Raw genomic sequence first — 13,586 nt, 5'->3', positions numbered from 1 at the left:
ACTTGAATCAACAAAAGGGTGCTCAACAGTTGTGGCAGGCCATGAATCCTATCACTACTTATAAAGTTAAATCAAGCAATGTAGGCCACAATAGGGCTTCACTTGCAGGCTTATGACTGTGACTAAGCACAGCTCCAATCCCACATTCAAGTATGCTGATGACACCACTATCATAGGCTGGATTAAGTGTGGTGACAAGTCAGCCTTTAGGAGGGAGATTGAAAATGTGGTCGAATGGTGCCATAACAACGACCTCTTATTCAATGTCAGCAAGACCAAGGAGCTGATTATTGACTTCAGGAGGAAGAAACCAGAAATCCATCAAGGGATCAGAGGTGGAGAGGGTCAGCAACTTTAAATTTCCTCAGTATCACTAGTTTGGAGGACCACAACCCAGATGTGCTCTCTTCTCGATGCAGCCCTCAGGAAGGTAGTGCAGGAGCCCAGTAGTTAAGTACAATTGTGAAGAAAGCACTGCAGTGCTTCTATTTCCATAGAAGTTTGCCAAGAGTTGGCATGACATCTATAACTTTGACTAATCTCTTTAGATGTATGGTGAGGAGTATATTACTGGCTGCATCACAGCCTGGTATGGATACACTAGTACCCTTCAATGGAAAATCCTGCAAAAAGTAGTTTATACAGCCCAGTCCATCACAGGTAAAGCCCTCCCTACCATTGAACACATCTACATGAAGCATTGTCGCAGGAAAGCAGCATCAACCATCAGGGACCCCCACAACCCAGATGTGCTCTCTTCTCGATGCAGCCCTCAAGAAGGTGGTGCAGGAGCCTCAGGACTCACACCACCAGGTTCAGGAACAGTTGTTACCTCTGAACCATGAGGTTCTTGAACCAAAGAGAATAACTTCACTTGTCCCATCATTGAAATGTTCCAACAACCTATAGACTCACTTCCAAGGACACTTCATCTCATGCTCTCGATATTTATTGCTTATTTATTTATCTATCTATCTATCTATCTATCTATCTATCTATCTATCTATCTATCTATCTATTTATTTATTTATTTATTTATTTATTTATTATTTCTTTCTTTCTGTATTTGCACAGTTTTTTGCCTTTGCGTACAGGTTGAACACTCATGTAGCTGTGGTCTTTCATTGATTCTATTATGATTATTACTGTATTTTGGATTTATTGCGTATGCCCACAAGAAAATGAATATCAGGATTATATATGGTGATATATAAGCACTTTGATACTAAACTTACTTTGGACTTTGACAGCCAGAGGCTATATAATTAACATTAAATAATCTCAACTCTATCAAACAGAAGTAAATTTCCTAGGCAAGGCGATTACCAATCAGGGATATGGTTTAACTCCTGACAAAAAGTCACTTGAGTTAGGATATCCAAAGACCCTAAATGCCTTACAATGAACACTAAACCCTATGCTAGAGGATTACACTAGGCCTTTCATACCTGACTTTGCTCACTTGTCCAGACCAAAATAAAAAACCCTTTTGTTTTTTACTCCAGAAGATTATGAAGCACTAGAGAAATTTATCAATGCAGTTCAGCAAGCAATAGATTTCCAGGAAAGAGAGCTAATAAAATCTCTGTTCTGCGAGTTTGCGTTTCTCCAAAAACCACTGTAGCCATCTGCTACAATGAGGAAGAACAAACACATCCACTCATACACAACGCCTCACATAATTTCACCCCAACAGAACAAAAATTCACTGCCATTAGAACAATGCCTTACTATAGCATTCCATACACTATTTGCACTGAGACCACTGCAAGGGGACAAACCAATTACTATACAAACAGGGTTTACAGCTTTGAAAAATGATAGCAAATTACCAACAAATGACTGGAGAGTTATCATAACTAGATATAGGAAATGGCAAATTCTTGTAGAAGACAATACCTAAAATGGGAATATGTTCCAGAGAGCTATGACTTTCAATGCTTACCTGCCATTGAAGATGTAGAACCATCTTGTCCATGACCCAGTATAGCATGACATCATTTAAAGCACCATTCTCAAATATGGTACTGTAGTTGACCAGCAAATGAAAATCCAGAAAGATGGATACACTCAATTATAATTCCTGCTCCTGACTGGAACCACATGAGTTGCAAATCCATCCTTCATGCAGCTCAATTTGCAGAGGCTAAAACCCAAGTAAATCTAACAGAACCAGTCTTAATATGTACTGACTCAGGGAAGCTAGGAATAGGATCGAAAGTGTTCGTTCCATCTGGTCCACACAGAGGTGAACTACTTTCACATTTATCCATGTACAAGAAAATTCATGTATTATTGTTGATTGGAGCATCAGTACCAGTGTTACACATCCCAGGAAATACTGCAGGCATCTTACCTCTTACCTATGGTAATAAACTAGGCAATGAACAAACAAATAAGCTGTCTGGATGGACCTTTCTACAGTAAGGGAGACCAGGGTAGTAACTAAGTAGCTAATAAAAAAGAACCAGGATGATGTTTTATGAATTCTCCTTGATACGACTGAACCTAATCCCAAAGGATTTCCAACATGGTATAACTATGAAACTGATGGTGAAAGTAAGATTTTGGTATGTCACCCTAGAAAAGATAATAAGCAAATAGCTCCTGACCACAAATGGGCAGCACTGATTCAAGAAGCCCACCCAGGATTCAGACACAATCATGGTAGCAGACAAGCCATTCATGCAAAATTAACCATATTATACAGGTGGCCTTACATGTTGACTGATTGCAAGCAATTCCTTGCAAATTATAATATATCTTCCTTGTTGACGATCAACAATGGCGCACCTCAGGTGTGTGTGCTTAGACCACTGCTCTACTCTCTGTCTACACTTGACTGTGTGGCTAGGCAAAGCTCAAATACCATCTACGAATTTGCTGATGATACAACTATTGTTGGTAGAATCTCAGGTGGTGACAAGAGGGTGTACAGGAGTAAGATATGCCAACTAACGGAGTGATGCCACAGCAACAACATGGCACTCAATATGAGTAAGATGAAAGAGCTGATTGTGGACTTCAGGAAGAGTAAGATGAAGGAACACATACCAATCGTCATAGAGGGGTCAGAAGTGGAGAGAGTGAGCAGCTTGAAGTTCCTGGGTGTCAAGATCTCTGAGGATCTAACCTGGTCCCAACATATTGATGTAGTCATAAAGAAGGTAAGACAGTGGCTATATTTTATTAGGAGCTTGAAGAGGTTTAGCATGTCAACAAATACACTCAAAAACTTCTATAGTTGTACCATAGAGAGCATTCTGACAGGCTGCATCACTGTCTGGTATGGAGGGGCTACTGCACAGGACCGAAAGAAGCTGCAGGAAGTTGTAAATCTAGTCAGCTCTATCTTGGGCACGAACCTACAAAGTACCCAGGACATCTTTAGGGAGCGGTGTCTCAGAAAGGCAGTGTCCATTATTAAGGACCTCCAGCACCCAGGGCATGCCCTTTTCTCAGATAGGAGGTTCGGAAGCCTGAAGGCACACACTCAGCAATTCAGGAACAGCTTCTTCCCCTCTGCCAGCTGATTCCTGAATGGAGATTGAAGTTTTGGACAGTACCTCAGTTTTTAAAAATACAGTATTTGTTTTGCACAGTTTAAAAAATTGATTCAATATAGGTAATTTATTTACTTGTTTATTATTATTAAGTTTTATTTTATTTATTATTATTTTTTTCTCTCTCTCTCTGCTAGATTATGTATTGCATTAAACTGCTGCAAATTTCAAATTTCACGTCACATGCCGGTGATAATAAACCTGTTTCTGACTCTGAATGGGGGTGTGGGAGGGGGAAGGGGAGGAATAAATTCTGCTGGAGCAGGTTTGATGTTATCTATGGAAAGTTTTACTTACAGTATTGTTTTCCCTTCCAGTCTTCATTACTACAGTTATTACACTACAATTATTACACTGATAATCTGGCTAGTGAGACCAATCTGCACAGACTGTGGTCTTCCGGTTAAGAAGTCAAGGATCCAATTGCAGAGGGAGGTACAGAGGCCCAGGTTCTGCAACTTCTTAATCAGGATTGTGGTAATGATGGTATTAAATGCTGAGGTAGTCGATGAACAGCATCTTGACATAGGTGTTTGTGTTGAATAGAATGAATGAATCAGACTAGTACATGAGTCCAGCACAGGAGGTGGGGGAGGAGGGGGCGTTGAGATATATTGAAACAATAAACACAGGTTTAGATCTAAAAAGGAATGTAAAAGTTCCTATTCACTTGAGGCAGATAATACATCCCAAATGCATTGTTGTTTTCAGAGTTGGAAAGACTCAAACTCCAAGGAGAAATTTTGCTTTAGTTATACTTCACTTTTGATATTTTTACTTCTAACAATGTTATTCAGTGCTGCATTACTTACCATTTGCTTTTTAGCAGACAAAGTCGCATTTGCTACCAAGATTATTTCAATTAGCTGGGACACTCCAAAATTCAATGACTCAGAATATTAGATTAAGAAGCTCTGTGAGCCATGATGATTCTAATTGAAATATAACCCAATGTCCCGTACTTCTTGGTCATTGGTGAAATAATACACTGGAACTCTTAATCCTTGCCCCTGGCAAAATTACTTTTTCCATACATTTAAACATTCATTCTGACTTTATTACAGAAAAAATGAATACAAATACACAAAAAGGCAAAGAATCACTTGCTGAAATGATTAATGACACTCTAATAAAACTGAAAGATTCCAGCCCTGATATTAAAGGTACACTAATAGAGGAAACCCTTGATATAGATCCGTCTACACTTGGAAAAAAGTATAGAGATTGTTATGCCATTGAATGATCCTATTTATGGGAACATGACATTGAAACCGTTAGACTAGAACATTGTGAAAAATACCATTTTTCTAATGGAGTCTCTTCTCCGTTAGACAGATATCTCCTTGCACTTTCCATTTATAGCCAATAAGTACATGTATGAATATACTACAAAGATTTTAGACATTTCCATTTCCCCAACTATGGCATATTTCCACTCCTCTGTTCAATGTTAAGGTAACATAACTATTTTCTGCATTACTAATTTATATTTGAAATGGTTCAGTGAAGCCCTTGATCAGGGTTTTTGCATGGGAAAATGAGATGGAAAGATGCACTGAAACAGAAGGTAAGATAAATGAAAATGTTTTCATCCATGGTGAACTGAAATTGATAAGCCCAATAAGCCTTTTAGAGATTTTAGTCCCATAGACTCTGAAGGACCCCCTATCAACCAGCGCATGCCCTCTTCTCATTGCTAACATCAAGGAGGAGGTACAGGAGCCTGAAGGCACACACTGTAAGTTTTAGGATAGATTCTTCCCCACCGCCATCTGATTTCTCAGTGGACAGTGAACCCATGTATACTATCTCACTACTTTATTTCTTTTTTGCAACACTTTTCATTTATATTATTTCTTATTGGAATTGATAGTGCTTTATTACATATTCCAATGTACTGCTACCATAGAACAACATATTTCACAGCATATGCCAGTGATATTACACCTGATTCTGATTGTATCTACCAACGTTTATTTGCCCTTAATCAAACAGTCATGAATAGTCTGTGCTGTAGTGCAAATAATACCTTACAACAAAAATCGCTTCAGAACTATTGGTGTCCTTACAAATCCAATTACATTTCTGACAAAGTTTGACTATAAGATGAAAAATGGGGAAGCAAGCGAATGACAGATTTTATTGTTGGGGACCAATTGATAATGCTAAATTTTAGGGATACACTAGTATATCTACTCGCCAAATATACAAGCTTACATACACAGACAAGCCTTCGATTATTCAGTCAGACGGTGTTATCATCAAAAGGAAAAAAAAAGCAAAAGTAAGGTCATTTGAATAATTTTATAAAGAATTAGTGTATAATTGCCCATACACCCATGCCTTGACAGTACTCAATCTCATAATAGCATGGTTCACTCAGAAGGTAGAATTTTCTGACGACAAAAGTTGTTCAGATTAGATGCAACAGAGAGTATTCTAAAAGGACTTGATATTCTTCAATGACAGCTAGAAGAAACTCAATTGAATTAACAGAATACTACTCAAATGCTACAAGAGTAACTAAACAGACACAATTAGACAAACAAGGCACTGAAATCACAAATATCCTTTGCAGAGCCATACTAATTCTCTGGCTGGCTTAACCCTCCAGCTGAAACAATAGCTAAGACCTTCCCAGCTGTTGGAAATTTAACTTCTGCAGCAGCGAGTACAGTTTCTGAGTGGGTAAATATAAATTGGGTTAAAGATTTTTTTTTGCAGTTTTCCAGTGAATGATTCCTCTAGCCATTGGAATTATTATTTTTGTAGTGCTCTTTCTGTTAAGATTTTGAGGCCTGTGTTATGAAGGTACCACAGCTCTGAGGGACCGAAGGAGCGGGAGCAGCCCCCTCCTTCCGGAGAATCGCAAGATCGCTATTAATTCGGGTCTCGGAAGTGAGAGACAATGCAACGGTTTTGGCCATTGTTCTTAGAGGCACCTGTGTGATGTGCATATCCCTGCTACGTGACAGCTACCATGGACATGGACACCCTCGGGCAATGTGGGGGTGGAGATTGCATCACCCTACTTTGATGGACATCTATAACTCTGCAAGTCAAGATAAAAAGGGGACGGCAGGAGGCAGTACCCCAGCAACGCACCCGAAGGAGACCCTCGCTCAGTGCTCCCATGGCTGGAAGCCACTCAATGCCACGTGCGCTCCTAACTCCTTTGCCTGGGGAGCGGGTGGCTGATAATACCAAGAAGGACTTCGAACTAACAACGGGGAAACGACGCTCCCCTGATTTAACGGAGAGGCTTCATAAAGACCCGGGCAAGTTTTTCCGTTTTTCACCGATCCCTCTAAAACACGTGAAACCCAGCGATTCCCCGAAAGGCTAAAGTCTGCAGACTTCTGAGTGACTTTTATATTTCCAACGGAAATATATTATCCCCTAGACAACAGTCGAGATTACTTCTTAATGATGAACATTACTATACCCGCGTTTTAGATTGAGTATTGATGACGTGCATTATCTGAATGTTTGTATTAACCTTACTTTTGTGCCCCTTTATAAATAAAAACGTTTAAAAATAGTGACATCAGACTTCAACGGACCTCTCTATCTTTGCTGGTAAGTGACCCAGTTACGGGATACATAACAACTTGGGGTTCTCGTCTCGAGATTTGACACCAAATTGGGAGGCCAGTGAATCGGGCTTGTAAGTCCAAAACTTGAATCTGGTTACGCGGGTAGCCAGACAGGAAACCAGCAAAGATGGACGTGAGTGAATTTATGAAAAACCCGACTGTGGGGGCGCTAGAGGCGGCCACCAAATCAGACTTGTTAAATTTAGCGAAGGGGTTGACCTCAGAAGTGAGGTTGTCCATGAAAAAGCGGGAGGTACGAAAGGCCATAACTCAGTATTACGTTGGGAAGAATGTGTTTGAAGATGAGGTATTGGAAGATATCCCTGAAAAGGTACCATCAAGTGGGACGGTTCAGTTAGAGGTGGAGAAATTAAGGTTGGAACGTGAAATTAAGTTAAAAGAGCTGGAAGCGGCTGAGAGAGAGAGAGAAAGGGTTGAGAGAGAGAGAGAGAGAGAGAAAGGCAAAGACAGCATGAAATTCACCTAAAGGAGCTAGAAGCAGTCGAGAAAGAGAGGGAATGGGCCGAGAAAGAGAAACAGAGGCAACATATCCGGGAAATTGAGAAGATGAGGAATGAGCAAAGAGATCAAGGGTTAGACCAAGCGGAGCGGTTTAATGTTAGTAGGGAGTTGAGATTGGTGCCCCCGTTCGAGGAGACAGATGTCGATAGTTATTTCTTGCTTTTTGAAAAGGTGGCAGTAAATCAGAAGTGGCCAAAAGAGCAGTGGGTGGCGTTGTTACAAAGTGTGTTAAAGGGAAAGGCCCAACGAGCATATGCGGCGTTGTCCCTGGAGGAGGGAGACGTGGAGAATTATACTGAAGTAAAGGAGGCCATTCTCTGGACTTACGAATTGGTACCTGAGGCCTGTAGACAAAAGTTTAGAAATTTAAGGAAAGGGTGGAATCAAACGTATACCGAGCTAGCCCATGAGAAGGGGGTGCTCTTGGACCGTTGGTGCACCGCGGAAAGGGTGGACGAGGATTATGGGCGTCTCAGGGAGTTACTTTTGATTGAGGAATTTAAAAGTTGTGTTCCGGAGGAGATCCGGGTGTATTTGAATAAGAAGCCAGATAAGTCCATGTCAGAATTTGCTAGGTTTGCGGACGAATATGTCCTAACCCACAAGACAAAGACTTCCTTGAATAAAGGTCCCCAGAGAGACCGTGGGAACGATCGAGAAAGTCCGACGAGGGAAGCAGAGGTCCCACCAGGAGCTAGCGGTAAGGTTGAGGGGGAAAGGCAAGATGGCCAGGATTTCCGGGTTTGACCTGTTTTCACTGTGGAAAGGAGGGGCACATTGCATCTCGATGCTTTGCTCCGAGAAAGGAGATAGGAAGAGGGAAAGCCGCAGTCCCTATCGGGTGTGCCGTGGTAATCAGTAAATCGACCAGAGAGCCGAGGGTAGCCAGAGTACGAGAAGGCTCTGAAAGTTGTCTGTCACACGGAACCGTGTCTGTGACGGAGGGAGACACACCAGTTCCCATACGAATCTGGAGGGACACGGGAGCTGAACTGTCTCTGGTTAGCCGTAAGGTACTAGAATTTGATTTGGTCGGAAAACGGGCATGGTAAAGGTAGAAGGAATAAATAAAAGGATAGAAATGGTGTCCTTATATAAGGTCATTCTGGATTGTGAGCTGGTGTATGGATCAGTTGAAGTGGGGGTGCCCTCAGAATTCCCGAGAGATGACGTGGACATCCTGCTGGGAAATGACTTAGCAAGTAGTAAAGTTTGGTCAGCCATCCTGCCGACCTGGCGACCGGCAAGTGTGGTGGCCCGGCCCCTAGCGCCCAAGGACCATCTTGCCAGCGCGGTCACTCGCAGCATGTCGAGAGAGGCAGCTGAGAATGAGAGCAGTTTAAATCTGGCCAGTTTTGATTTGGCCAAGACGTCTTTGCTGACCCTGTGCCACGAAGGTTTAGAGGGTGGTAAGACGAAGAGTAGTAAAGTGAAAGGGGGTAAGGGAGAGGAGATAGATCTGCCCTTAGCGAAGAGAAAGGTCCTAAAGGTAGGAAATAAAGATGAGAAACAGATAAAGCTGTTAAAAGGTCCAGAGTTGGACATGGATGATCTGTCTGGTTTGGCAGAATTGTTTGAAGAACTTGAGAGTTCTAAAGGTGTTCCCGATAATGAGGTGAGGGCAGTCCTAGATGGAAAGGATACCCTTGCCTCGAAGGAGTCTGCTGAAAAGGCCGAGGAGGTTGTTTCAGCTCGCAGGGTTGCGCCTTCCCCGGGTGGGAGCTGCCCAGAGAGTAACTGGGAGGATCGGGGGGATCGGCCCCTTTGGAGACCTGCCGGTTACGTAAAACAACTGAAACGATTAGTGTTCACATAAACTTTTGTAAATGCACCTAAGCTAAGGTCACACCTCCTTAGTTTTGTTGCAAAAAAAAATAATAATAAATAGGTGGTTATTGAATTGAAGTCTGATGCTACAAGACTTTAGTACGGTACTCGATGTTAAGATATTAAAGAAAGGGACTCTGTAATCGTTAACTATTTAGATGCTGACTTGAATGTATAAATGTAGGATTCTGTGAAGAGAAAAAGCTTGGGTATTGTGTTAGATTAAAAATCCTATAAGACACTGTACAACTCCGTTTTTAACTGCTGGTAAAAACGCTGTTTTTAGAGGGGAGGTGTTATGTAGGTACCACAGCTCTGAGGGGCCGAAGGAGCGTGAGCAGCCCCCTCCTTCCGGAGAATCGCAAGATCGCTATTAATTTGGATCTCGGAAGTGAGAGACAATGCAATGGTTTTGGCCATTGTTCGTAGGGGCACCTGTGTCACGTGCATATCCCTGCTACGTGACAGCTACCATGGACATGGACAATGTGGGGGTGGAGATTGCATCACCCTACTTTGATGGACATCTATAACTCTGCAAGTCAAGATAAAAAGGGGACGGCAGGAGGCAGTACCCCAGCAACGCACCCGAAGGAGACCCTCGCTCAGTGCTCCCATGGCTGGAAGCCACTCAATGCCACGTGCGCTCCTAACTCCTTTGCCTGGGGAACGGGTGGCTGAGAATACCGAGAAGGACTTCGAACTAACAACGGGGAAACGACGCTCCCCTGATTTAACGGAGTGGCTTCATAAAGACCCGGGCAAGTTTTTCCGTTTTTCACCGATCCCTCTAAAACACGTGAAACCCAACGATTCCCCGAAAGGCTAAAGTCTGCAGACTTCTGAGTGACTTTTATAGTTCCAACGGACAATATATTATCCCCTAGACAACAGTCGAGATTACTTCTTAATGATGAACATTACTATACCCGCGTTTTAGATTGAGTATTGGCGACGTGCATTATCTGAATGTTTGTATTAACCTTACTTTTGTGCCCCTTTATAAACAAAAACGTTTAAAAATAGTGACATCAGACTTCAACTGACCTCTCTATCTTTGCTGGTAAGTTATCCAGTTACAGGATACGTAACACCTGTAAGGACTGAAGTCTGGTAACTTCTGTATTTTTGTATAGCGACTCCATTCCTGATGTGCACTGCTATGGCTTATTTCTCATATGTCTGCTTTCATTCTCAAATGGAAACTGGACCACACTAGAGCATATTCAGTAATTCACAGGCATATAGTTTCAGGAAAAATCCTTGGCTAGACGCAGCAAATGTGAACTGAATAAAACTAAAGTTGTCTGGACTGATTGATAACAATGGCCTGAGTACCTCAGCAGTTTTGATGAAAGATTATTAACTCCTCATATATACCTGTATATGCTCATGTTCATGTATATATGTGCATATAGTGTACTGTGCAAAAGTATTAGGCACACATATTTAGCTACAGTGCTTCAGACTTTTGCATTTTATGTAGTAATTTTATGTATTGCACTGTATTGCTGCTGCAAAAGAAAAACAACTTCACGACATATGTGAGTAACGATAAACTTAATTCTGATATGGGTCTCAATTATGGACTGAGAATGAGAAGGGGGCAGGGACAAGAATCATGATTGGGAAAACGGGAAGGGAGAGGGGGAGGACCAGAAAGCACCAGAGAGAAATTCTGTAATGATCAATAAACCAATTGTTTGGAATCAAATGACTTTGCCTAGCTATGTACATTGCCTGATACTTTTACACAGTACTGTATCTGTACCTACATTTCTGTTTTTAATCCAGATTTCCAACATTTGCAGTATTATTTATACTGGTGAAGGGTCTTGGCCCAAAATGTCAACTTTACTATCTTCCATAGATGCAGCCTGGCCTGCTGAGTTCCTCCAGCATTTTGTGTGTATTATTTTTACTTTCTCATTTGTAAGTAAGGAATTCCCTGCAATCTCCCTGCTTTAACCCCATGGTTCTCACTTATTTAGTGTTATTTTAAAGAAGTTGTATAATTGGCTTTGGGAGTAGGGTTGCAGTGGCTGGAAAAATGGGGGTGGAAGAAATATGTACACAAATTGTCAACGCAGATAGAGCTTTTTGAAATAAAGATTGGTCTGTAGAAGGGCAACACATATCTTCTATTATACATTGAACAGTAAGCCAGCTTTGGTCTCCCTCCACAGTCCAAAGATGTACTGGTTAGTAGTTTAATTGGTCATTGTAAATTGCGCTGTGATTAGGTTAGGGTTAATTTGGGGTTGCTGGGCTTAAAGGACCTATTCCATGCTATAATTCAATCAATCAATCAAATAAATAAATGAACTTAATTTTTCACTTGCTCTTTTTTAAAATCAGGTTTCCTGATGCCTTCCAATAGAGGGCATTATTTCTTTACAGCAGACCAGAAGTAGCTAGATTAATGTGAGCTGTAAACAGACCATCTAATCTAATGTAAGAGACAAAAAGAATTACCTCCCGTTGACATTTGTCTACCAACTGCTCCAGGTTGCTAATCGTTTGTAACAGGTGCTGTCGCTCTTGTTGAAGTAGGAATACCTCCTCACTTAACCTCTGGTCATTCTGTAAAATCAACAGAACTGATTAAACAAGGGAGGTGTGAAATGGTTTCTCTCCAAATGCAATTGCTTCTTCTGATTGCATTACAAGTTCAAGCTTCAAAATAATTTTATTATCAAAGTACATTTATGTCACCATTTATAACCCTGAGATTCATTTTATTGTGGGCATGCTCAATAAATCCATAATAGAATAATGACCATAATAGAATCAATGAAGACGGCACCAACTTGGGCTTTCACCCAGAATGCAAAAGACAGCAAGTGTGCAAATGTAAAAAGAAGGAAATAATAAATAAATAAATAAATAAATAAATAAATAAATAAACAAACAAATAAATAAACAGATAAACAGATAAATAAATAAATAAATAGATAGATAGATAGATAGATAGATAGATAGATAGATAGATAGATAGATAGATAGATAGATAGATAGATAGATAGATAGATAGATAAATAGATAGATAGATAGATAGATAGATAAATAAATAAATAAATAAGCAAGCAAGCAAGCAAGCAAGCAAGCAATAAATATTGAGAACATGAGATGAAGAGTCCTTGAAAGTGAGTCCATAGAGTGTTGGAACATTTGAATGAAGAGCAAGTGAAGTTGAGTGAAATTATTCCCGTTGGTCCAAGAGCCTGATGGTTGAGGCTATTCCTGAACCTGGCAAAGTGAGTCTGTCATGACTTGATGAATAACTAGCTTGCTAAGTTGTACTGCAGGCGTGAGCTGAGATAGTGTGGATGTACAGTTATTCCCAAGAGCTCCCATCACTAAATGGTATAATAGTGACACATTCCAGAAGTCAGTCAGCAGCACTAGCAAAGAGAAAAGTTCTAAACCTATTTAAGTAAATAAATTAAAATTGTGAACACTTCTTATCCAATCTGATTATTCTTTTGAAATTTATTGTTTACTTTTTAACAATTTTTCATTGAATCATTTGAATTAATTTTGTCTAGATAGCACCAAAAATTGCATTTATTAAGGATCTCTAGACTTCCTCAAAGAACTTTATTTCCAACTATGTAATTTCTGTTAACCATTGCAATGTGGTAAAGCTAGAAAGCCAGTTCACATGCAGGAATTCCTCATAAACAACGATACAAATAACACACACAAAATGCTGGAGGAACTCAGCAGGCCAGGCAGCATCTGTGGAAGAGAGTTAACAGTCGATGTTTCAGTCTGAGACCCTTCATTGGGACTGGAGAAAAAAGCTGAGAAGTCAGAGTAGGAAGGTGGGGGGAAGGGGAGGTAGAAATACAAGCTGGTAGGTAAAACCGGGAGGAGGGCTGGGCTGAAGTAAGGAGCTGAGAAGTCAATTGATGAAAAAGATAAAGGGCTGGAGAACAGGGAATCTGATAGGAGAGGACAGAAGGCCTTGGAAGAAAGGGAATGGGCAGGAGCACTAGAGGGAGATTATGGGCAGGTGAGAAGATAAGGAGAGAGGGGGAAGTGGGAATGGGGAATGGTGAAGGAGGTAGAGGAC

The 13,586-nt window shown here is 40.9% G+C and overlaps 1 protein-coding gene across 1 annotated transcript in view; it reads right to left on the bottom strand.

The window, feature by feature from the left end:
- The window catches only part of ankrd24 (ankyrin repeat domain 24), a 186,678-nt gene that overhangs the window by 67,703 nt on the left and 105,389 nt on the right, over positions 1-13,586 (bottom strand). The window contains exon 12 of the mRNA XM_059990880.1: positions 11,984-12,091. Within this exon, the coding sequence (XP_059846863.1) occupies positions 11,984-12,091 (108 nt within the window). The remainder of the gene's footprint in view (positions 1-11,983; positions 12,092-13,586) is intronic.

The sequence above is a fragment of the Hypanus sabinus genome, chromosome 16, assembly GCF_030144855.1.
Source record: "Hypanus sabinus isolate sHypSab1 chromosome 16, sHypSab1.hap1, whole genome shotgun sequence".
NCBI classification, from domain to species: domain Eukaryota; kingdom Metazoa; phylum Chordata; class Chondrichthyes; order Myliobatiformes; family Dasyatidae; genus Hypanus; species Hypanus sabinus.
Note: the sequence above shows the minus strand (reverse complement) of the source record. Positions and strands in the feature narration are given on the sequence as shown.